Source organism: Salvelinus alpinus, chromosome 17 (genome assembly GCF_045679555.1).
Source record: "Salvelinus alpinus chromosome 17, SLU_Salpinus.1, whole genome shotgun sequence".
NCBI lineage: Eukaryota > Metazoa > Chordata > Actinopteri > Salmoniformes > Salmonidae > Salvelinus > Salvelinus alpinus.
The window spans coordinates 35,204,308-35,227,055 of NC_092102.1; the positions used below are offsets into that span (position 1 = coordinate 35,204,308).

Genomic DNA, 22,748 nt, shown 5'->3' on the forward strand with positions numbered 1-22,748 from the left:
CCCGGTTAGCACGGTCGCAGACCTAGGGTCAGGGTTCCTTTTGGCTTCAACGTGCTTTTTGTCCATTCTCACTTCCCGTCTCGGCTGTATGCTAATCACATGACTAGACCATTGACGGTACCACAGTACAGTGTGTGACTAGACCGTTTTATTATAGCTCGGTGGACTAGACTAGGCTGCTAACTTTTCACCCGCGGAGAGAGTGTTGCAGCTGGAGATTAGCGACGAGCTGTCAGATATTCATACATAAACTACACTGTTAGCAGACTTACATTGCGATCTGTAAGTAAATAAATCTGTTTTGGATTGTGTGTCATTGGAAACGGTGTGCGCTTGCTGCTGGCGAAACGTCAGAACCAGAACTATAGCTATCTCGTTAGCCTTTTGCTAACTTAGTCAGCTAGCTAGTTTTTTTCCATTGTTGCTTTATGGATGTGAATTGTTCAGTAGCCAGCCAGTTGGCTGGTTATATATCTGTCTGGACTGGCTAGTTCTACTCAAATGATTTCCCTTCCTACTGAGAATGTAAACACAGCCTACTGCTCTCGTTGTTAGCTAGCTAACTTTATTATTTCTAACACGGTATACATTTAGCCATGCATAGGATTTACGTGAATAGTAAGCGTTCAATGATCAAAGACCGTTATGTCCATGTCACCTGCCTAGTCTTGCTGGATGATTTTAGGGTTGTCATTCAGTAAACCATGACTTCCATAAACAACGGTCTGGACTTCTTACCTAGGGTGTAATCACTAGTCCAAACAGTGCAACTAAAACGAGAGTTAATATTGGACAAATTCAGGTAGGTCCATCCCCATTTCGTTCCATTTGCTTCCGTTTTACAACAGAATCGGCGTAATATGCCCGTATGTTATTTTTAGAACCCTTGACCCCTCTACTGCTTCAAACTGTCCGTTTCTGCCTCAGGCTTTCTCCTGGTGTATAATGAAGCGGATGAGGGGTGGGCGTCACACCAAGTTGGCCGTGGCATGAGACAGGGACACACCGTGGGTGTCACTGCTTGCACCACCCACCCCCATCAACATGGCCTCCAGCTACCTGCCCCCCTTTGAGGGCACAGGGGAGGTGAAGGAGGGCTTCCTGTGCCCGCTTTGCCTGAAGGACCTGCAGTCATTCTACCAGCTGCAGGAGCATTATGAGGAGGAACACTCTGGGGATGACAGACATGTCAGGGGACAGCTCAAGAGTGAGTCTGTTAATGCTTGTCTTTCCATTTAGGTCAGCAAATAATGACCCAAGAGTGAGTCTCATAGCCGGGTAGCCTTGCCCAGTTCCTTGAAGTAATCACTACTGTCATCCTGTTGGCTGCAGGTCTAGTCCAGAAGGCTAAGAAAGCCAAAGACAAGCTGCTGAAGAGGGATGGAGAGGACAAGCCAGAGACGGACAGCTATGAGTCCTTCTACTACGGTGGAGTGGACCCCTACATGTGGGAGCCTCAGGAGCTGGGTGAGACTGGGAGCAGTATGCAGAGGGGAAACTGGGAGTAGAGCAAAGTGGTGGGGTGGTGTGGTAAAGGGCTTTGCATCTGCTGCTCAAACAAAACACAGTTAACAAGAGATGTATTGGTCTGGACATTGCATGCTACAGAGTCATCTCACCTGAATTGTAACTAAGAGTGTTGTTTTGTTATGGTCTCTAGTTTTAGAGACTGCTTCCATCCAGTCTGATGGTGTCCCCTCTTCTCCTCCGTAGGAGCCACCAGAAGTCATCTGGACTTCTTCAATAAGCACAGAGCTGCCAGGATCGACCACTACGTCATCGAGGTCAACAAGCTAATTATCAGGCTAGAGAAAGTGAGCCCACAAACAATCACAAGTCGTTTCCCCCTTTGGTTTGTCGATGTGGGTTTGACACATACAGTAGCAGTTACACACCCTTACTGTCAGGACATGACTCACCATGTATCCTACCTTGTGTTTCAGCTGACCTCATTTGACAGGATGAACATAGATGCAAGCAAGATTAGAGGTGAGTTGAGAGGGGGCCATATTGCAGTATATTTTGTTTTTCATTATCACATTATACAGGACCCACATTTGTTCTTATTGAGTACAGCTCCTCCCTGTGTGAATTTGAACGTCATTTTCTGTGTGAATCCTGAAAATCCACTCCTCCCCCTCTCTCCAGCGATTGAGAAGTCTATTGTGTCGTGGGTGAGTGACTCTGATGTCCCGTTCTGTCCCGACTGCGGGAACAAGTTCAACCTCCGGAACAGACGACACCACTGCCGTCTCTGTGGCTCCATCATGTGTAAGAAGTGCATGGAGTTTGTGCCCCTGCCTTTGGCTTGTGAGTACACTGTATACACACACACTTACACACATACAGTGATATTACACCCATATTTAACCAGAAAATCAACAGTGACATCAGAGTGTTTCTCAGAATTAGTTAGTTAATGCATTGTTCCTGCTTAGTGACTCACCAACCAGTTCTCTTCTCTCCAGACAAGCTGACCAGTGGGACACGGGAGGCCCTGAGTGTTCCAGGCAGCCCGGGCCAGTCTCAGTCCCCTCCAACAGGGGGTGGTGGGGGCAGCGTCAGCGGGATGGGCTCCAGGAGAGGCAGCATCAGCAGCCTGAGCAGTGTCACCTCCATGCTGGAAGAGAAGGACGACGAGAGGATCCGTTGCTGCTGCCACTGCATGGACACCCTGATGAGGAGACAGCAGAAACTGGAGGAGAAGGACCATGTGCCTGACATCGTCAAGCTCTACGAGGTAACACACTGTTGTTCACTGTGTAGTGAGCTTGCTGTCATTCATCATTCATCCTCCTGTCTTCCTTCCAGAGGCTGAGGCTGTGCATGGACAAGGTGGACGAGAGAGCTCCAGAGTACATCAGAATGGCTGAGTCTCTTAAGTAAGACGTAGTCTGTCTGAAATGACACCTCGTTCCCTATATAGCGTACTACATTTGACCAGAGATGTATGTGGCTGTGGTTCTGTTTGGTCAAACTTTAACTTCTCACAGTGCTGGAGAGACCACCTATAACCTGGACACGGCTGGTGGACTGAGAATGGAAGTCCAGAAATACTACGAACTTATCGATGCACTGAGGTACATACTATATACAGAATGTGTTATGTGTATGTAGGGTTGGCGATATTTGAGGGACACCTCTTCTACGATATGCTACTCTAAATATCGCGATATCCTACACTACCGTTCAAAAGTTTGGGGTCACTTTTCCTTGTTTTTGAAAGAAAAGCACATTTTTTGTCCATTTAAAATAACATCAAATTGATCAGAAATACAGTGTAAACATTGTTAATGTTGTAAATGACTATTGTAGCTGTAAACGGCTTATTTTAATGGAATATCTACATAGGCGTACAGAGGCCCATTATCAGCAACCATCACTCCTGTGTTCCAATGGCACGTTGTGTTGGCTAATCCAAGTTTATCAAGGCTAATTGATCATTAAAAAAACCTTTTGTAAAATATGTTAGCACAGCTGAAAACTGTTGTTCTGATTAAAGAAGCAATAAAACTGGCCTTCTTTAGACTAGTTGAGTATGTGGAGCATCTGCATTTGTGGATTCAATTACAGGCTCAAAATGGCTAGAAACAAAGAACTTGCAATTGGAATTAATATGGAGTTGGTTCCCCCTTTGCTGCTATAACAGCTTCCACTCTTCTAGGATGGCTTTCCACTAGATGTTGGGACATTGCTGCAGGGACTTCCATTCAGCCACGAGCATTAATGAGGTCGGGCACTGATGTTGGGCGATTAAGCCTGGCTCGCAGTCAGCGTTCCAATTCATCCCAAAGATGTTCGATGGGGTTGAGGTCAGGGCTCTGTACAGGCCAGTCAAGTTCTTCCACACCGATCTTGACAAACCATTTCTTCTTTGTGCACGGTGGCATTGTCATGCAGAAACAGGAACTGGTCTTCCTCAAACTGTTGCCACAAAGTTGGAAGCACAGAATCGTCTAGAACAGGGGTGCCCAACCAGTCGATTGCGATCTACTGGTCGATTGCGGCATGCTTGCCAGTCGATTGTGAGATGATTATACATCTACTAAAATCCAGCCACACAAATCAATTCCTATAACCTCTTTCTGTATTAACATTCGACAGTCCTCCATTCATAGCAATGTCTGAAAAGTCACGTGATTTACATAAAATATGACCAGTCCCTGCCCACTTATTGACGTATGCCTAGTTAGTGTGGTCAGATGCCGCCCTCCAACGCCAAGTCGAGGTAACAGTGATGCCAGGCAGGTAGCTAGCTAGCTAACTTTGTAGTCAGATTCGTTCTTAAATTGTTCTTAAGTTGTGGGGTAGACAGCAGCAATAATATGTGAAGGGAACAATACAAAAAAACAAAACGTATCATTTCCACAAGAATGGGAGGATGATTATTTTTTCGTCATGTCAAACTCAAAATGTGTGTGTCTCATCTGCCATAATAGCATCGTTATCCCAAAGAAAGGTAACATAGAAGGACATTTTAAAACCACACACAAAACCCAGGAAAGAGATTTTCCAGCAAAGACTGAATTACTAAGAAGAAAGGTACAAGAACTAAAAAAATCAACTGGCAGTGAAGCAGGCAATTTTCACATGGCCTGTGACCGAAGGGAAGGCGGCAAACATAGCATCTTATCGTGTGAGTCACGTTCTTGCTAAGCATAAAAAGTTGTTCAAAGTTGGGGAGATCAAGGAAGCATTTATTGAGGCTGCAGACTCTCTGTTTGGGGATTTTAAGAATAAGACTGAAATGATGGCTTCCATCAATGACATTCAGTTGTCTAGAAATACGGTGACAAGATGTGAGGGAATAGCGGAGAACCTCGAGGATCAACTGAAGAAGGATATTGACAACTGCGAGTGTTATTCCCTCCAGTTTGACGAGTCCACAGATATGGTAGATGTGGCACAGATATGCATTTTCATCAGAATGTTTTTTGACAACATGAGTACAAAGGAGGAACTACTCGCCTCTTTGCCACTGAAAGGACATACAAGGGGCAAAAATATTTTTCAAGCTTTTATGGAGTTTGCTAACAAATTCCAACTGCCCTTTTGTAAGCTTGTCTCCATTACTACAGATGGGGCACCCGCTATGGTAGGCCGCATTAGTGGGTTTGTTGCATTGTGCAAATGGGACAATTGTTTCCCGGACTTTCTTAGTTTTCACTGCGTAGTTCATCAGCAAGCTTTGTGTGGGAAGATGTTAAACATGAAAGAGGTGATGGATGTTGCGATTGTGTGTTCTATTCGAGCAAGAAGCCTACGGCGGAGGTTATTTCACGCTCACTTAGAAGAGACTGACGCGGAGCACACAGACCTGCTGCTGCACACGGATGTGTGGTGGCTGAGCCGAGGGACATTTTTAGGGAGATTCAGTGAGTTGTTGCCTGAAATCAAGGAGTTTCTCAAGGTCTCCAAACATGCAGAATATGCACAGCAATAGGAGACACAGTGCCTCCTGGATTTAGCTTTTTTCACTGACCTAACTTATATGCTTAATGAACTGAATGTAGAGCTGCAAGAAGGCAAACATGCAATCAACATGATCAGCTCTGTGAACACTTTTAAATGCAAACTACAACTGCTCACAAGAAAGCTGCAACGTAAGGACCTGCACTTCTTTCAACACATGCATTCAGAACTTGAACGTCAGGGCAAGGATACAGCACAGCTTGACAGTGCACGTTGCGTGGAGCAAGTCCAGAGCATCTTATCTGAGTTTGATAGTCGTTTCACTGAGTTGCATCACTTGAGCCTATTGCCACTTATAAACTTAGCAAAAAAAGAAATGTCCCTTTTTCAGGACCCTGTCTTTCAAATATAATTTGTAAAAATCCAAATAACTTCACAGATCTTCATTGTAAAGGGTTTGAACACTGTTTCCCATGCTTGTTCAATGAACCATAAACAATTAATGAACACGCACCTGTGGAACGGTCGTTAAGACCCTACCAGCTTACAGACGGTAGGCAATTAAGGTCACAGTTATGGAAACTTAGAACACTAAAGAGGCCTTTCTACTGACTCTGAAAAACACCAAATGAAAGATGCCCAGGCTCACAGCTCATCTGTGTGAACGTGCCTTAGGCATGCTGCAAGGAGGCATGAGGACTGCAGATGTGGCCAAGGCAATAAATTGCAATGTCCGTACTGTGAGACGCATAAGACAGCTCTACAGGGTGACAGGACGGACAGCTGATCGTCCTCGCAGTGGCAGACCACGTGTAACAACACCTGCACAGAATCGGTACATCCGAACATCACACCTGCGGGACAGGTACAGGATGGCAACAACAACTGCCCGAGTTACACCAGGAACGCACAATCCCTCCATCAGTGCTCAGACTGTCCGCAATAGGCTGAGAGATTGTGGACTGAGGGCTTGTAGGCCTGTTGTAAGGCAGGTCCTCACCAGACATCACCGACAACAACGTCGCCTATGGGCACAAACCCGCCGTCTCTGGACCAGACAGGACTGACAAAAAGCGCTCTTCACTGACAAAAAGCGGTTTTGTCTCACAAGGGGTGATTGTCGGATTCGCGTTTATCGTCGAAGGAATGAGCGTTACACTGAGGCCTATACTCTGGAGCGGGATTGATTTGGAGGTGGATGGTCCGTCATGGTCTGGGGCGGTGTGTCACAGCATCATCGGACTGAGCTTGTTGTCATTGCAGGCAATCTCAATGCTGTGCATTACAGGGAAGACATCCTCCCTCATGTGGTACCCTTCTTGCAGGCTCATCCTGACATGACCCTCCAGCAATGCCACCAGCCATACTGCTCGTTTTGTGTGTGATTTCCTGCAAGACAGGAATGTCAGTGTTCTGCCATGGCCAGCGAAGAGCCCGGATCTCAATCCCATTGAGCATGTCTGGAACCTGTTGGATCGGAGGGTGAGGGCTCAGGCCATTCTCCCCAGAAATGTCCGGGAACTTCCAGGTGCCTTTTGTGGAAGAGTGGGGTAACATCTCACAGCAATAATTGGCAAATCTGGTGCAGTCCATGAGTAGGAGATGCACTATAGTACTTAATGCAGCTGGTGGCCACACCAGATACTGACTGTTACTTTTGATTTTGACCCCCCCTTTGTTCAGGGACACATTATTCCATTTCTGTTAGTCACATGTCTGTGGAACTTGTTCAGTTTATGTCTCAGTTGTTGAATCTTATGTTCATAGAAATCTTTACAATATAAACGCAGTTGACAGTGAGAAGAGTTTATAGAAGAGTTTATATGCTTTCCGTTTGGCATAGACAGAAATGTGGAAGTCATTGCCTCCAAAATGGGATCACTTTTTCAGTTGGACACAACTATAGCAGAAACTGAAATTCTCACCCTTCAAAATGACATTCAGCTGAAACCCAGGGCAACCACTGAGATGAAGGAAGAGTTCTGGGATCTACTGATAGATGAGAAGTATCCCAACATAAGATGTGCTCTCAACTTATCAGCCCTTTGTGGATCAGCCTACCTCTGTGAGTCTGCATTTTCTCACATGAAGATAATAAAGTCCAAGTACAGATCTACTATGACTGATGACCACCTTGTGGCCTGCATGAGACTTGCAACACGCTGCTACAGCCCTGATTATGAAAAACTACTCGCCTCCACCCAATGCCAAAAGTCACACTAAGGTAGGAAATTAAATGAGTTGCACTTATTTGTGTAAAACATGTTATTGGTCCACATTATATTTGGGTATCAAATAGGTATCATAGCAACAGGTTCATACTCAGTGGTGTGTTGCGTTTCATACATTTTGTTGGTTGGTTTAGATTTTGAGACTGGTAGATCTCATCAGGCTGGCAAATGAAAAAGTAGATCTCACGTCAAAGAAGGTTGGGCACACCTGGTCTAGAATGTCATTATATGCTGTAGTGTTAAGATTTCCCTTCACTGGAACTAAGGGGCCTAGCCTGAACTAAGAAAAATAGCCTCAGACTATTTCCTTCTTCACTAAACTTTACAGTTGGCACTGCATTGGAGCAGACTGCCAGATGGTGAAGTGTGATTAATTTCTCCAAAGAACATGTTTTCACTGCTCCAGGGTAAAATGGCGGCAAGCTTTACACCACTCCAGCCGACGCTTGGCATTGTGCATGGTGATCTTAGGCACTCGGTGGTCCCGTTCTGTGAGCTGCTGTTGCTACTAGACATTCCCACTTCACACTAACAGCACTTACAGTTGACCAGGGCAGAAATTTGACAAACTGACTTGAAAGTCACTGAACTCTTCAGTAAGGCCATTCTACTGCCAATGTCATTCTACTGTTTGTCTATGGAGATTGCATGGCTGTGTGCTCGATTTTATACACCTGTCAGTAGGGTTGCATATTTTGGGGAATATTCAGAGGTGAAAACTTTCCGTGGGAATATATGAGAATTAACGGAAATATATGCAAATGAATATTAATACCATTAAAATGTAGATGCTTTTTGCATTGGATAGATTTACCATATCATATGGAGACAGAAACATAAACCTTATACCTTATCATAAGTAGACATAATTGCAAATGATTAAATCCTTCCAATAGAAAAAAATAAATAATATTTGTTACGAATTGAACTTTAATTAAATTAGTTGACTCTTCACATGGGATGATTTCACTGAATAACAAAATAAATGGAATATTGAATGATCCCTAATGATCCATCGCATCTCCCAAAAATGTTTTCAACATACATCTGTAAAATTAGAGTCTAGAAACTAAATCTTTGGTTGTCTTCCTCTCAGGCCTCCATGTCTTCTCCCTGGACCTCCTCAATGTCCACCTCTTGAACATCAGACTCTGAGGCCTCATCTTCACTGTCACTTTCCAACCTTGTTGAGGATGGCTCGTTGTCAGGCTCGAAAAGCCTCAAATTTGCCCGGATGGCCACCAATTTTTCAACTTTTGTATTGGTCAGCCTGTTGCGTGCTTTGGTGTGTGTGTTCCCAAACAAGGACCAGTTGCGCTCTGAGGTGGCTGATGTTGGTGGCTGATGAGATATGTTGGCACGATTGCCATATTGCATCTCCATCCCAAAGCCCTTGCTTGGAAGTGTACTTTGCCAGACTGCCAAGAACCTTGCCCTTTAAAAAAAAAATAATAATAATAATAATATATATATATATATATATATATATATATATATATATATATATATATATATATATATATATATATATATATATACACTGCTCAAAAAAATAAAGGGAACACTAAAATAACACATCCTAGATCTGAATGAATGAAATATTCTTATTAAATACTTTTTTCTTTACATAGTTGAATGTGCTGACAACAAAATCACACAAAAATTATCAATGGAAATCAAATTGATCAACCCATGGAGGTCTGGATTTGGAGTCACACTCAAAATTAAAGTGGAAAACAACACTACAGGCTGATCCAACTTTGATGTAATGTCCTTAAAACAAGTCAAAATGAGGCTCAGTAGTGTGTGTGGCCTCCACGTGCCTGTGTGACCTCCCTACAATGCCTGGGCAGGCTCCTGATGAGGTGGCGGATGGTCTCCTGAGGGATCTCCTCCCAGACCTGGACGAAAGCATCCGCCAACTCCTGGACAGTCTGTGGTGCAACGTGGCGTTGGTGGATGGAGCGAGACATGATGTCCCAGATGTGCTCAATTGGATTCAGGTCTGGGGAACGGGCGTGCCAGTCCATAGCATCAATGCCTTCCTCTTGCAGGAACTGCTGACACACTCCAGCCACATGAGGTCTAGCATTGTCTTGCATTAGGAGGAACCCAGGGCCAACCGCACCAGCATATGGTCTCACAAGGGGTCTGAGGATCTCATCTCGGTACCTAATGGCAGTTAGGCTACCTCTGGCGAGCACATGGAGGGCTGTGCAGCCCCCTCAAAGAAATGCCACCCCACACCATGACTGACCCACCGCCAAACCGGTCATGCTGGAGGATGTTGCAGGCAGCAGAACGTTCTCCACGGCGACTCCAGACTATGTCACGTCTGTCACATGTGCTCAGTGTGAACCTGCTTTCATCTGTGAAGAGCGAATTTGCCAATCTTGGTGTTCTCTGGCAAATGCCAAACGTCCTGCACGGTGTTGGGCTGTAAGCACAACCCCCACCTGTGGACGTCGGGCCCTCATACCACCCTCATGGAGTCTGTTTCTGACCGTTTGAGCAGACGCATGCACATTTGTGGCCTGCTGGAGGTCATTTTGCAGGGCTCTGGCAGTGCTCCTCCTTGCACAAAGGCGGAGGTAGCGGTCCTGCTGCTGGGTTGTTGCCCTCCTACGGCCTCCTCCACGTCTCCTGATGTACTGGCCTGTCTCCTGGTAGCGCCTCCATGCTCTGGACACTACGCTGACAGACACAGCAAACCTTCTTGCCACAGCTCGCATTGATTTGCCATCCTGGATGAGCTGCACTACCTGAGCCACTTGTGTGGGTTGTAGACTCCGTCTCATGCTACCACTAGAGTGAAAGCACCGCCAGCATTCAAAAGTGACCAAAACATCAGCCAGGAAGCATAGGAACTGAGAAGTGGTCTGTGGTCACCACCTGCAGAACCACTCCTTTATTGGGGGTGTCTTGCTAATTGCCTATAATTTCCACCTGTTGTCTATTCCATTTGCACAACAGCATGTGAAATGTATTGTCAATCAGTGTTGCTTCCTAAGTGGACAGTTTGATTTCACAGAAGTGTGATTGACTTGGAGTTACATTGTGTTGTTTAAGTGTTCCCTTTATTTTTTTGAGCAGTGTATATAAATAAAATGACCCTTGCCCTCATCCAGGCCAAGGTGGCGAGACACGGTAGTGATGACACCATAGGCCTTGTTGATCTCTGCACCATACTTGGGGTCCAACATGTACGCTGCGGCATGTATGGGCTTCAGGCAGAAGTCTTCACACTTTTTGATGTATTTCAGAACTGCAGTTTCCTCTGTTAGAGCAACTGTGAAGTGGGCAGGGCAGTACGGATTTCTTCTCTTACCTCTGCAAGCAGAGTCTGAACATCAGACAGGATGGCATTGTCTCCCTCAATATGTGCAATGGCTACTACTATAGGTTTCAGGAGTTTCAGGCTGCTTACCACTCTCTCCCAAAATACATAATTCAGGATGATCCTCTTGATGGGGCTGTCCATATCGGCCATTTCTTGGAGAGACTCCTTCCCCTCCAGGAGACTGTCAAACATGATGACAACAACACCCCAATGGGTTTTGCTGGGCAGCTTCAATGTGGTGCTCTTATTCTTCTCACTTTGCTTGGTGAGATAGATTGCTACTATAACTTGATGACCCTTCACATACCTAACCATTTCCTTGGCTCTCTTGTAGAGTGTAGTGTATCCATTGTTTTCAATGCCATGATGTCCTTGAGGAGCAGATTCAATGCATGAGCAGCACAGTCAATGGGTGTGATGTGAGGGTAGGACTCCTCCACTTTAGACCAAGCAGCCTTCATGTTCGCAGCATTGTCTGTCACCAGTGCAAATACCTTCTGTGGTCCAAGGTCATTGATGACTGCCTTCAGCTCATCTGCAATGTAGAGACCGGTGTGTCTGTTGTCCCTTGTGTCTGGGCTCTTGTAGGATACTGTTTGAGGGGTGGAGATGATGTAGTTAATTATTCCTTACCCACGAACATTCAACCACCCATCAGAGATGATTGCAATACAGTCTGCTTTCTCTATGATGTGCTTGATCTTCACTTGAACTCTGTTGAACTCTGCCTCCAGCAAATTAGTAGATAAGGCATGTCTGGTTGGAGGGGTGTATGCTGGGCGAAGAACATTCAGAAATCTCTTCCAATACACATTGCCTGTGAGCATCAGAGGTGAACCAGTTGCATACACAGCTCGAGCAAGACGTTCATCAGCATTTCTCTGACTACGTTCCTCTATTGAGTCAAAAAAAACTCTGATTCCAGGAAGACCATGAGCTGTTGCTATCGATAAGGTGTCTGATTCATCATTTTCACCTCGAATAGAAGTAGAGGGACTTTTGTCAGAGGTTGCTTGTTGTGAGCGCTGAGGGAACTTTATGCACTTGGCCAGATGATTCTGCATTTTTGTTGCATTCTTCACATATGATTTGGCACAGTATTTACAAATGTACACTTTTCCTTCTACATTAGCTGCAGTGAAATGTCTCCACACATCAGATAGTGCCCGTGGCATTTTCCTGTAAAGATTAGAAAAAAGGAGTAAAAAAAACCAAATACAATTCCATGTACAGATAAATAGTTAAGCAGTTAGATTAAACAACTCCTTTGTAAGATAAATGTTTTAAAATGAAACATGTATGGAAACAGGTGAATTAACACTCCTTAGTTAGCAGGCTCAAGCAAGCTAAAACCCACATGGTAGCAAAAAATAACTAGCATAAATTGTTAACAAGTTAGAAAGGAGTTAAACACACTTTGCTATAGGCTACTATTTACTAGTTAACAAAAAATAATATATGTCATGTAAAATATATTCACCCCTGCCAGTATTGTAATCAAAACTTACCAGAAAGCATGTAGTCCTTGACTCAGACAGTGTAGTAGTGTGGGCCCAATAGCATCTCATTAGTGTGCAAGATCTTGAGAATCAGCTGTACATGTGATGGAAGAGTGCACTGTACATGTGATGGAAGAATGCACTGTGCATGTAGAGGGTTGCAATTCCATTGAATTGGGGATAGTTTAACCAAAATATGCCTCAAGACCTAGAATTGCCATGTGTATCCCACAAAAGGTTCACTGTTATAAGCAACCTTTTTTGAAGAATTTAAGCAAAATTCCCAAAGTTCCCAGGCTTTACTCCATGGAAAATTTTCTGAAAAATTCCAGAAATTTTCTGTAAAGTTTCAGACCCTTTGCAACCCTACCTGTCAGCAATGGGTGTGGCTGAAATAGCTGAATCCACTAATTTGAAGGGGTGTCCACCTACTTTTGTATATATAGTGTATTTTGGCCCAACCGTAGTTTGAATAAAAGTGTCTGCTAAATAACCATATTCTTGTAACATTCTCTGTGTTTCTGTCAGTAAGAAGATCTTAACACTGGGAATGAAGGAGGAGCCACAGCCCCATCCAAAGAATCTCCAGCTGCAGAGGATGGTCAGATACACAGCCACATTGTTTGTCCAGGTGAGACAGAAGGTACACTACTGTACATAAAGAGCAACTATGGATATGCTGAATGGTGTGGTGAAGAGTGAATGATTAGTCACTTTCCCCAGAATAATAGCTCAATACACAACACATTCAAACCCCTCCCTCTCTTTCTCAACCCTTTTCTCTCTTTCTCTGTTTCTCTCCATCTCTCTCTCCCTATCCCGCCCCCCTCCTGCAGGAGAAGTTGCTGGGTCTGATGTCTCTGCCCACTAAGGACAAGTTTGAGGAGTTTAAGATGAAGCGGAAGCAGGAGCAGGAGAAGAGGCTCGCCCAGGAAAGACTGGTGAGGAGGCTGCTTATTGTTTACACTAAAGACCCAATAATGATACTCCAAAAACGGTCTGATATGTCTGATACCAGGAAAGCTAAAAGCAACTGCTTTTATAAGTAATGTATTATATAGTAAAGCTGTCTCTAAAAGCATACATTCCTATCTTCCTGCCATGCTGCCCAGAAGAGAAGGCAGGACTCTGAGAAGAACCGCCCGGCCTCTAGCACCAACGGGGAGCCTCCCCAGGCCCCCAGAGTCCCCCGCATGACCAAAGCTGGAGGCTGGCTGCCCTCCTCAGACACCCTCCACACCCACGGGGAGCTGGATGACCCCATGCTGCAGCAGATAGAGAATATCCGGTCGTTCCTGCGGCAGGCCAAGGCCGCCCAGAGGCATGACGAGGTGGCCATGCTGGAGGAGAACCTCAGGCAGCTGCAGGTGGGGAAACTTACATAATGTTACAAAATGTAGCTGCTATATGTACTGCGATTACAATGCAATGGACCGTAACAGGGCTCTGGTCAGAAATAGTGCACTGTGTAGGGACTAGGGTGTGATTTGTTGAACTGTGTGTTCTCCAGGATGAGTACGACCAGCAGCAGACCCACCTGGCCATCACTCTGTCCCAGAGATTGGCCCAGGAGGAGAGCCTACAACAGGAGGAGTTGCAGCGCCTGGAGGACAGGAAGAGGGGGAAGATGAAGCACAGGGCTCAGAGCCAAGCCCCAGGATCCACCCAGGCCACATACACCTGGCAGGGCTCACTGAACCTAACTGATACAGGGAGCCTCCATAGGGAGGGGGAGGAAGAGAACGAGGAGGAAGAGTTGACCCCTAAAGCAGAGAGGAGCCCCCCGTCCATGAGGGCCTTCCCTGCCCTGACGGACCAGGATGAGGAGTCGCCCCCGTGGCTGGGGGGAGATGTAGAGGGACAGAACAGCGCCTCCCTCAACCCCTTTAAGGAGGAAGACTCCCCCACGGTGGAGGAGGATCCGTCCAACCCGTTCTCCGAGGAGATCCAGAAGGAGCACAAGGAGGTAGCTAACGGGAAGAAGGAGTACAACCCGTTTGAGGAGGAAGAGGAGGGTGGGGTGCAAGGGCAGGTTGAGGGTGTCACAGGCAACCCTTTCGAAGAGGAGGAGGAGAACGATGAAGGTAACCCTTTTAAAGAGGCTTCTGGGAGTACCCCGCCAGGAGCCTCGACCAATCCCTTTGAAGAGGAGGGTGAGGCGGCGATGCCAGACGTTGACTTGATCGAGGAGGAGTTGCTGCTGCAGCAGATAGATAACATCCGGGCGTACATATTCGACGCCAAGCTCAACGGGAGGCTGGATGAGGTGGAGCTGCTGTCAGAGAACCTGAGAGAGCTGCAGCGCACCCTGCAGGAACAGAACAGTAAGACACGCTGACAGTGACACCACCTCCATCTCTACTTTTCCCATCCTCCATGCCATCACCTGATACTTACAACAGGGCTGCCCACCCAGGGCTAGAAGCTAATCCTGAGACTCTACAATTGTTCCCTTTAAAGCTGGGATCCGCAAAAGGTGAAACATCGCCACTGGTCGCCCCAGGTGCAGTTGTTATTGTTTTTCAAACGGAGGAGATGAGCATCCAGCATCATGATAAAAACAGTTTGCAGTACATACTCTGCTGTTATGTCCAGAGGAGGCTGGTGGGGGAAGCTATAGGAGGACAGGCTTATTGTAATGGCCGGAATGGAATGATTGGAACGGAGTCTGTGTGTTTGTTCTGTGTGTTTGATAACATTCCATTTATTCCATTCCAGCAATTACAATGAGCCCATCCTTCTATAGCTCCTCCCACCAGCCTCCACTGGTTCTATCTCATGTGCAATGATGTCCGATGAAAAAAGTGTTTGTTTGAAGTAACATCTTTGTTGTTGTAATATCGCAAACAGACGTGGCAGTTTCACCGCTAAGGATTCCAGCTTTAAATGGCCAATGATCTCATTGATTCTGGGTTGGTTAAGGTAAGTGTTAGGTGGGTTAAAACATTTGTGAAGGAACCACCCCCCATTCCCCTTGGGTATTAGCCCTCTAGACCCAGGGCCGCATCTCAATATTCTATACTCCCTCTCCTTGTCCCTTTCCTTCATCTGTATTGATGTGATTGAACTGCACAGGTGACAGCACCTAGCGTTATTTCTTTGCCGATCCTGATCATCCTACCATGTAAGTGCAGGGTCAAGGAGAGGAGACAAGGAGAGAAAGCAAAACTAGTCTATTGAGACCCTGCTCAGGGTTATGCAGCCTAGCACTAAAAGGAGATGCATTTACATTAATTTCTTCACTCTTGTACATACTAATAACACTCACACTCTATGAAGGCTTCATTTAGGAGCCCTGTTGTTTTTGTAATTATATCTGTATGGTAAGAAGAAGCACAAGGGCACAGTAAGTCATCACTTCCAGACAGTTGTGCATAGTCAGTCACAGGAGGTAGGATCCAAGGGGTCATATTTGGGTAACAGAGGCCTGACATCGTCTGTAGTCCTGCTATTCAATACCAAATGTAGAACCAGGGTTGCCTTGAAGGTCGCAAAGTGTTTGGAAATGTTATGGTCTTCTTGAACGAAAACGTTCACTCTGAACAGTTTCGAATGACAGCTGTCGTCGGCACCTGAATACTAAGCATGACTAACTTGTTACTGCTACATTTTGTCTGTCAGATCTTCACATGCATGTTTGAGTTTGTATGGGAGTGGAACACCATTGCCGTTAAGACATCTTTTCTCTGTCATCCCTGGGGGTCCAGTGACCGCTAGAAAGAGAATGTTGATGAACAAAACATTAAGCCATGGTGAGCGATACCAACAAAAAAACTTTTTTTAAATCCTGCTTTGCTTTCAGGGACTCGTTCTGTTAGCTGGTTATGTCTATTGAATGACTAAGTTGAAGCACAGGATAGATTCATTTGTTTTCAGTGAGTGTGCATGATATCACTGAGACACTTCTGCAGTGGTCCAAAGTAGGCTAGTCTTTCAATTATGATTTTGTCCTAGTCTCTCTCCCTGCGCTGTTTTATCCTCCCAACAGTGGCGACACTAGTTCTAACCCTGTGTTTTCTCTTTTAGTGCACCAATGATGGCAGGGTCAGAATCTGTCCTGCTCTGAACTTACTTTTTTACCCTGCAAACATCCAGTTTACATTATGCAACTGATTCAACCAAGTCTCTCTTAACAGCACTTACCAATTAACACACACCGTTGTTGCACTGGAGATGTTTCAGTCCGAGGCACAGAATAATAGGTTAATTTACCCAGAATGCTCCATCTGCCTTCTACTCTATATTCATAAGGTCTTGGCAAAACGTAAATATTAAATCTAGTTTCCCTCTTTGGATTCTTGATTTCTCATAGGTAATGAAAAAACACTAAACCGCTACCTAGTATTATCACATACTGTGGGCAAACTGTTTCCTGTGTAAGTACTTTGATGTTGTATCCAAGTACTAATTTCCTTGCCTTAAAGTATATAACAGTACTTGATATTAAGTTGAACTAAAGCAGTATTGTTCGCTGTAGTCTCATGCACACTCAACTGTGTTGTAGCTAAACACAACAGAAACATGAATAATTTGTGGCAAATGTTAATGAACTGTTGAGCTGTTTCCTGTTTACCTTTAGTTGTCACAGGCAGCTCAATTCAGATTTCCCCCCCCCACCCCCACGAATTGGTCTTTTGACTAATCAGATCTTTTCAGAGCTGATCTGATTGACAAAAGACCAATTATTGAAACAAATATCAGAATTGGGCTGCCTGTCTAAACACAGCTATTGAGGCTCCATCACTCAACACTCAACACTAAATAAAGACATGACCTATGAAAAATTGGAAGGGTGGCATTTTCATTTATCGACATTACAGGATGTGAGTGTGTGTTGCAAATATTATGCCTCAACTCCACACATACACACTTGATTTAATTAATCTGAAGCAGATTCTAATTCATCAGTCTCAATTATCCTTATTTACAACCACTGACATAAAATTGAAATATTTCCTTTAATGTACAAAAACAAATCCACAGTATTTCCAGTGAAACATATTTGATATAGTAGTATTGCTGTCCAGTCTCAGTCTTGTGCGGCTGCCATCTGTGCACGGTATTTCCCAGTCATCTCCTTGGGCAGCGGCGTGGTTCCCGGGCAGGGAACCTGGCCCTCCACCTCACAGATACACTCCTTCAGACAGTACTTCTTGGGCCCAAAGTTGGCTGGGTTAGCAGCCTCCATCCTGGCTAAAGCCTCAGCCTGCAGGACCTCACTAAGGGGAGAGAATAGACAATGAGGGGGAAGACAAATTAACCAGTAATATTGTATTATACACTTAAACAAGAGTAACGCCTAACCTTAAAGGGCTAGTGCAGTCAAAAACGTGAGTTTTCTGTCTTGTGTATATTTCCACACTGAGGTTGGAATAATTCTGTGAAATTGTGAAAACGATAATGCCCTTTTAGTGTAAGAGCTGTTTGACAAGACTGCCTGAAATTTCAGCCCGTTTTGGTGGGAGTTTCAAAACTCTCTAAGGTACATTAATTGTTACCCAGCAATGATTTGATAACGAAATAAAAAATGTCTGCATTGGACATTTAAACATTCCTCTTGACATTAGGCTACTGTCAGAGACATTAACTCGTGGCTTATTCACTGGCATCTAGCCTGAGGACCAGTCTGTTTATGCTTAGCCAAATCATTTGTAGTTGTCATGCCAAACAGACTGCTGCAACCCAGGGAGGCCTACACTTCTGGGATGTATTCATTAGTCAGATTCTGTCGCAAAACATGTAGGCTGTTGCAAAATGTTTTGCATTTGAAAAACAAGAGTTTCTATTGGACAAATGCAGGTAGTTCCCATCCCTTTTCGTTCTGTTTGGTTCCTAGAGTAAACAGTTTGTTGCAAAACGTTTTGTGACCGACCAAACGTTTTGCAACGGAATTCGACGAATGAATACATCCCTGTTATAGAACCAAATCAAGCAGTGGGCTGTGATGAATGGGTATCAGAGGTTATGGTACTATCAGTACTTACTCGGTCTTGCCAAGAATAGTCTTGACATGTTGGGTGATTTGTTTATGGTCCTTCCCCTCCACATCCACCAACACCTGCTCTCCATCATCTATATGGACGAGATATACAGAGATCCTATTAATTTACAAATTATATTCTAATTCTAAGGATATACCATGTCAGACTTCAAAACATAGGCCTAATAGACTAAAGATAAAATCACAACCACAGACTTTATGCAGTAATGACAGATGCACAAGCATGTAAAAGAGAGGCATAGTTAAAGATTCTATCAATCATAGTAAGTACAGAATTGGACTCACCTAGGTAGAACTTTAGGAATGGCGATGGTGTCATGTTCTTAAACATCATAATTTGAACCCAAGGATTTTTGTACTGAATTTGTGGAACATTGAAGAACACAAATTTTCTGCAGAAAAAGAGAAAAGATGCATGATGGCCAATCAGGATGTACCAACTCACTCATAGATCCTGACCACTGGGTTATAGCTCTGATACGGGGCGTTATGTGCGTCTTGCTAATGCTGAACAACTCGTTGTCGCATGATGGACAGTTTGTGCTTTCAGGACAACTGGGAATTCGAAAAGAAACGAGGTCAAGTCATTGACAGCAGTGATCTTCAGATCGGAATATGAAGAAAAAAAATTGAACGTACGTATCATTAGGATCATAAGAAAAGCCATGCATAAAATATGAACATACAAACGCCATGTTACGATTACGGCCTAACATTTTAGGCTTGAACAAATCTTGTGCAGCAATTCTGACGTACAATAATAACTTAAGGTTTTGTCAGTTTCATGTCACCAACAAAAAAATAAAAATACACCAACTGGCCTGTGAAGAGTGCTACGCGAACAAGCATAACACAGTATGTGTTAACCAGTAGTATCTACCAGGAATAATGAATCATAACCAGTAGTATCTACCAGGAATAATGAATCATAACCAGTAGTATCTACCAGGAATAATGTAGTATCTACCAGGAATAATGAATCATAACCAGTAGTATCTACCAGGAATAATGAAACAGAGAATAATAGTAGCTGTTTCGTGAATCTATTAATTATGTATGACCACTGGAGTCTTTGAACTCTCAAAATATATATTTTTTTATAGAATATTTTATCACTCAAAATCTTGCCAAAGCATATTCTGTAGGAGGGGTTAATATGAATTTAACGGTTAATATGAATTTAAAACAATTTGACATGATTTATATGAATCAGGTCATGAACCTATGGACTTTGAAATTAACAAGGGAGAGGTTAAACGTGGGAAGTCTGCCATAAACTTATTCCCACACTTTACAATAACTCTGTTGCAGTGGTCTTAGGTAGTCTCTGTATAGGCTATTCCCTCCATCCCGACACCACTGCCCAGTTGAAGTGCTTGTGATTTCCATGCGCCTTCAGAAAAGCACCCATCACCCTCAGAAAATGCCCTTCTGGAGGCCTATTTGACTACTAGCCAAATAAAGTGTAGAGCATGCATGAGGCGTGCAACTCATCATTCCAACATTTAATTAATCCTTCATTCAGTTAAGTCAGCATGTCATCCATTTAGTCATTTGTGAATTGCGATAGGAACTAAATCAAAGAGAATAGAACAGTTTTATTCATTTGTTTATTGAAATCCATGTGAGTATTCAAAATTAGCTAAATTCAAGTTCTTTAGCCTACCACTTTAATAATTCAATGTTTAATTTAGGCCTATCCAAATAAAAAAAAGTCCTTCAACTTGTAGGCATTGCAATTTAGGCTATAATTTTGGGTACTGGTGTCTTGCAGGACTCTATTTGTGTTTTATAACTTTTTATTATAAGGCTCCCCTTAAAAAGAGACCCTAGCTTACAAGCCTTTAAATATAGTCTCTAAATAAATTTTAAACTAAATAGTTGAAGAAGCACATGCAGTGGCTGATAGGGAAAACAGATTTGGCAATAAGAATAGGCTATAGTCTTAACCATTTGGGACCCCTTGTCTATTTCGCTCAGGACAGCCTAAATCATATTAACTTTATATTTTGCAGCTCAGGCGGTTATTCAAGATAAGGCTCTTTCTGTGCCTTTATCATTCTCACACAAGTAATTTGCTGAAGGCCAAGCCTATACTACTTCATCTACTGGTATAACGTCGTTATTGAATGTAGTTCTAAAACAAGCTCTAGACTTTTATTTTGGAAATGAAACTGGGAGCTGCAAAGCAACTAATGCCTGGGCTAGAGGTTTTTACCTTTATTTAACTAGGCAAGTCAGTTAAGAACAAATTCTTATTTACAATGGCGGCCTACCAAAAGGCAAAAGACCTGCGGGGACGGGGCTGGGATTTAAAAAAATTATAAATAACCTATAAATATAGGACAAAACACACATCACAACACTACATAAAGAGAGACCTAAGACAACATAGCAAGGCAGCAACACACGACAACACAGCATGGTAGCAGCACAACATGGTAGCAAACCAAAACATGGTACAAACATTGTTGGGCACAGACAACAGCACAAAGGGCAAGAAGGTAGAGACAACAATACATCACGCAAAGCAGCCACAACTGTCAGTAAGAGTGTCTGTGATTGAGTCTTTGAATGTCTTTCAACAGTAATACAACAGTAATACAATCAAGGCACGGCATAGTACAGGGAGCGCTCTGCAGTGCTGATTTATGACATCTGAATGTGCATCAGATGGCAACAAGATCATATTGTACAGGAATTTCATCAGGTAACATGAATACAAAGCCGGCGAGAGGTGGTTAGAATGGGATGGGAGGCCAAAAGTCTGAAACCAATAGAGAATCAGAGTCCCTCCAACCAGGATTTCTGGAAAACCCAGGTAATTTATTGAAGGTTCCTGTAATTCTGCAACCCTAGCTACTAGTCACAGCTACATAATACTGAACCGAATGTAGCTAGTCGAAGTTAGCTAGTCAATCAAGCACAACTTGCCTAGTTAAATAAAGGTTAAATAAAATAGAATGCAGATAAATTCCCAGAATCAAGCAGGAATAAGCAGTAAATCCAGTAGCATCCAAGCAGGTTTTCTGGGGGAAAAAACAGGGAATTTATTGAAAGTTCCTGGAATTTTGCAACCTTACTAGTAGCCCTAAGTATTGTGTAGCTGTGACTAGTAGCCCTAACTATTATGTCGCTGTGACTAGTAAGAAAGAGAGCAACATCCATGCCAATGTTTACACCCTCAGCCCAGCGTTAAACCAGCTTCAACTTGTGTAAAAACTTCAGACTCCTTAACTCCAATAACTTTAGAGCTACGGTATGAATTACTGTCCCCTACAGTGAAGGGAGAGAGAAACATAAAGAGGGAGACTATTTAACTTCAGTAACTTTAAAGTTTATTCTACGGTTTGAATCACCATCCCCTCACTTCTCTATACAAATATTGAGACTGATAATACAGGGACTAGCATGAGTATCTGGGGAGAGGAGAGCTTTGAATTTTAGATTATCCCATCTAATTGTCGTAACACATATTTAATTTAACGTTTAACGCTTTTTTTTAACGTAAATTCAAACTTTTGGCAACTCTCGTTCCATATCAGAAAGTCGGAGTTCTAGAAAGATGCCCGAGTTACCGACTTGGAATTCAGAGTCGGATGACCATTTTAAACGATTTTCCCAGTCTGAGCTCGTTTTTTCCCCCCCCGAGTTCTCAGTTGTCTTGAACGCACTGTTAACTCGGGAACTACTGGTTCAATTTCTATTGCATATCTGTACAATTATAACAATGAAACAGAAATATCATTTTGAAATATCATTGCTCTCTGCATTGAAAGACTTATCCAAAAACAGCTAGGTTAACTAGCTAGTATAACAAACTGACCTTGCTCCGTCGCTGAGCTGTCCATGTGTGTTGTAATTTACTGTCAAAATCTTTACTCTGTTTTTCAATACAACTTCTCCTTTCTGGAGATACTCCAGCGTTCGTCTAATGGGGAATCTTCCTTTCATAGGCATCTTTAGTCTTTATTTCCACGTTATAATTTGGAATTGAAAAGGACGCACAGCGCTCCAGTTAGGCGCTCTTTGATGACGTAAACTATATGCGTAAAGTTTAAGGTCCTTTACTAGTTACCACAGCCACAAAGTCATGAACCCTGCCTATTTCTAAACTTTGATTTTAAACCTAACCTTAACCACGCTGCTAACCCTGACCTTAAATTAATACCAAAAGCTAACGTTTATTTTCATGATTTTTTGACATAGCCAATGTTGACTTTGTGGCTGTGATAACTAGTGGAAACCAAAGTTTATTGTCTTCT

The 22,748-nt window shown here is 43.6% G+C and overlaps 2 protein-coding genes across 9 annotated transcripts; one reads left to right on the forward strand and one right to left on the reverse strand.

Moving 5' to 3' along the window:
• The first annotated feature begins 105 nt into the window (after positions 1–105).
• Positions 106–17,272, forward strand: LOC139542836 (rabenosyn-5). 8 transcript variants are annotated; one of them, XM_071348720.1, is made up of 14 exons: positions 108–282; positions 743–802; positions 928–1,207; positions 1,333–1,467; positions 1,714–1,814; positions 1,944–1,989; positions 2,149–2,310; positions 2,469–2,740; positions 2,812–2,882; positions 2,994–3,080; positions 13,011–13,125; positions 13,319–13,423; positions 13,586–13,849; positions 13,993–17,272. In XM_071348720.1, exons 3-14 carry the CDS (start codon positions 1,045–1,047, stop codon positions 14,818–14,820), a joined length of 2,349 nt encoding a protein of 782 aa, XP_071204821.1. In that variant the 5' UTR covers positions 108–282; positions 743–802; positions 928–1,044; the 3' UTR covers positions 14,821–17,272. The 8 variants fall into 8 exon arrangements, with proteins under 8 accessions (XP_071204827.1, XP_071204821.1, XP_071204819.1 ...); XM_071348726.1 differs by lacking the exon at positions 743–802 and having other exon boundaries at positions 106–282; positions 2,149–2,271; XM_071348718.1 differs by lacking the exon at positions 743–802.
• A 149-nt stretch (positions 17,273–17,421) lies between these two features.
• mrps25 (mitochondrial ribosomal protein S25) lies at positions 17,422–22,712 on the reverse strand. Its single transcript, XM_071348727.1, has 4 exons — positions 22,310–22,712; positions 18,769–18,875; positions 18,467–18,554; positions 17,422–17,701 (listed from the first exon to the last, which is right to left on the reverse strand). The coding sequence occupies exons 1-4, from the start codon at positions 22,441–22,443 to the stop codon at positions 17,512–17,514; spliced, it is 519 nt and encodes a 172-aa protein (XP_071204828.1). The 5' UTR covers positions 22,444–22,712; the 3' UTR covers positions 17,422–17,511.
• Between the last annotated feature and the right edge of the window lie 36 nt (positions 22,713–22,748).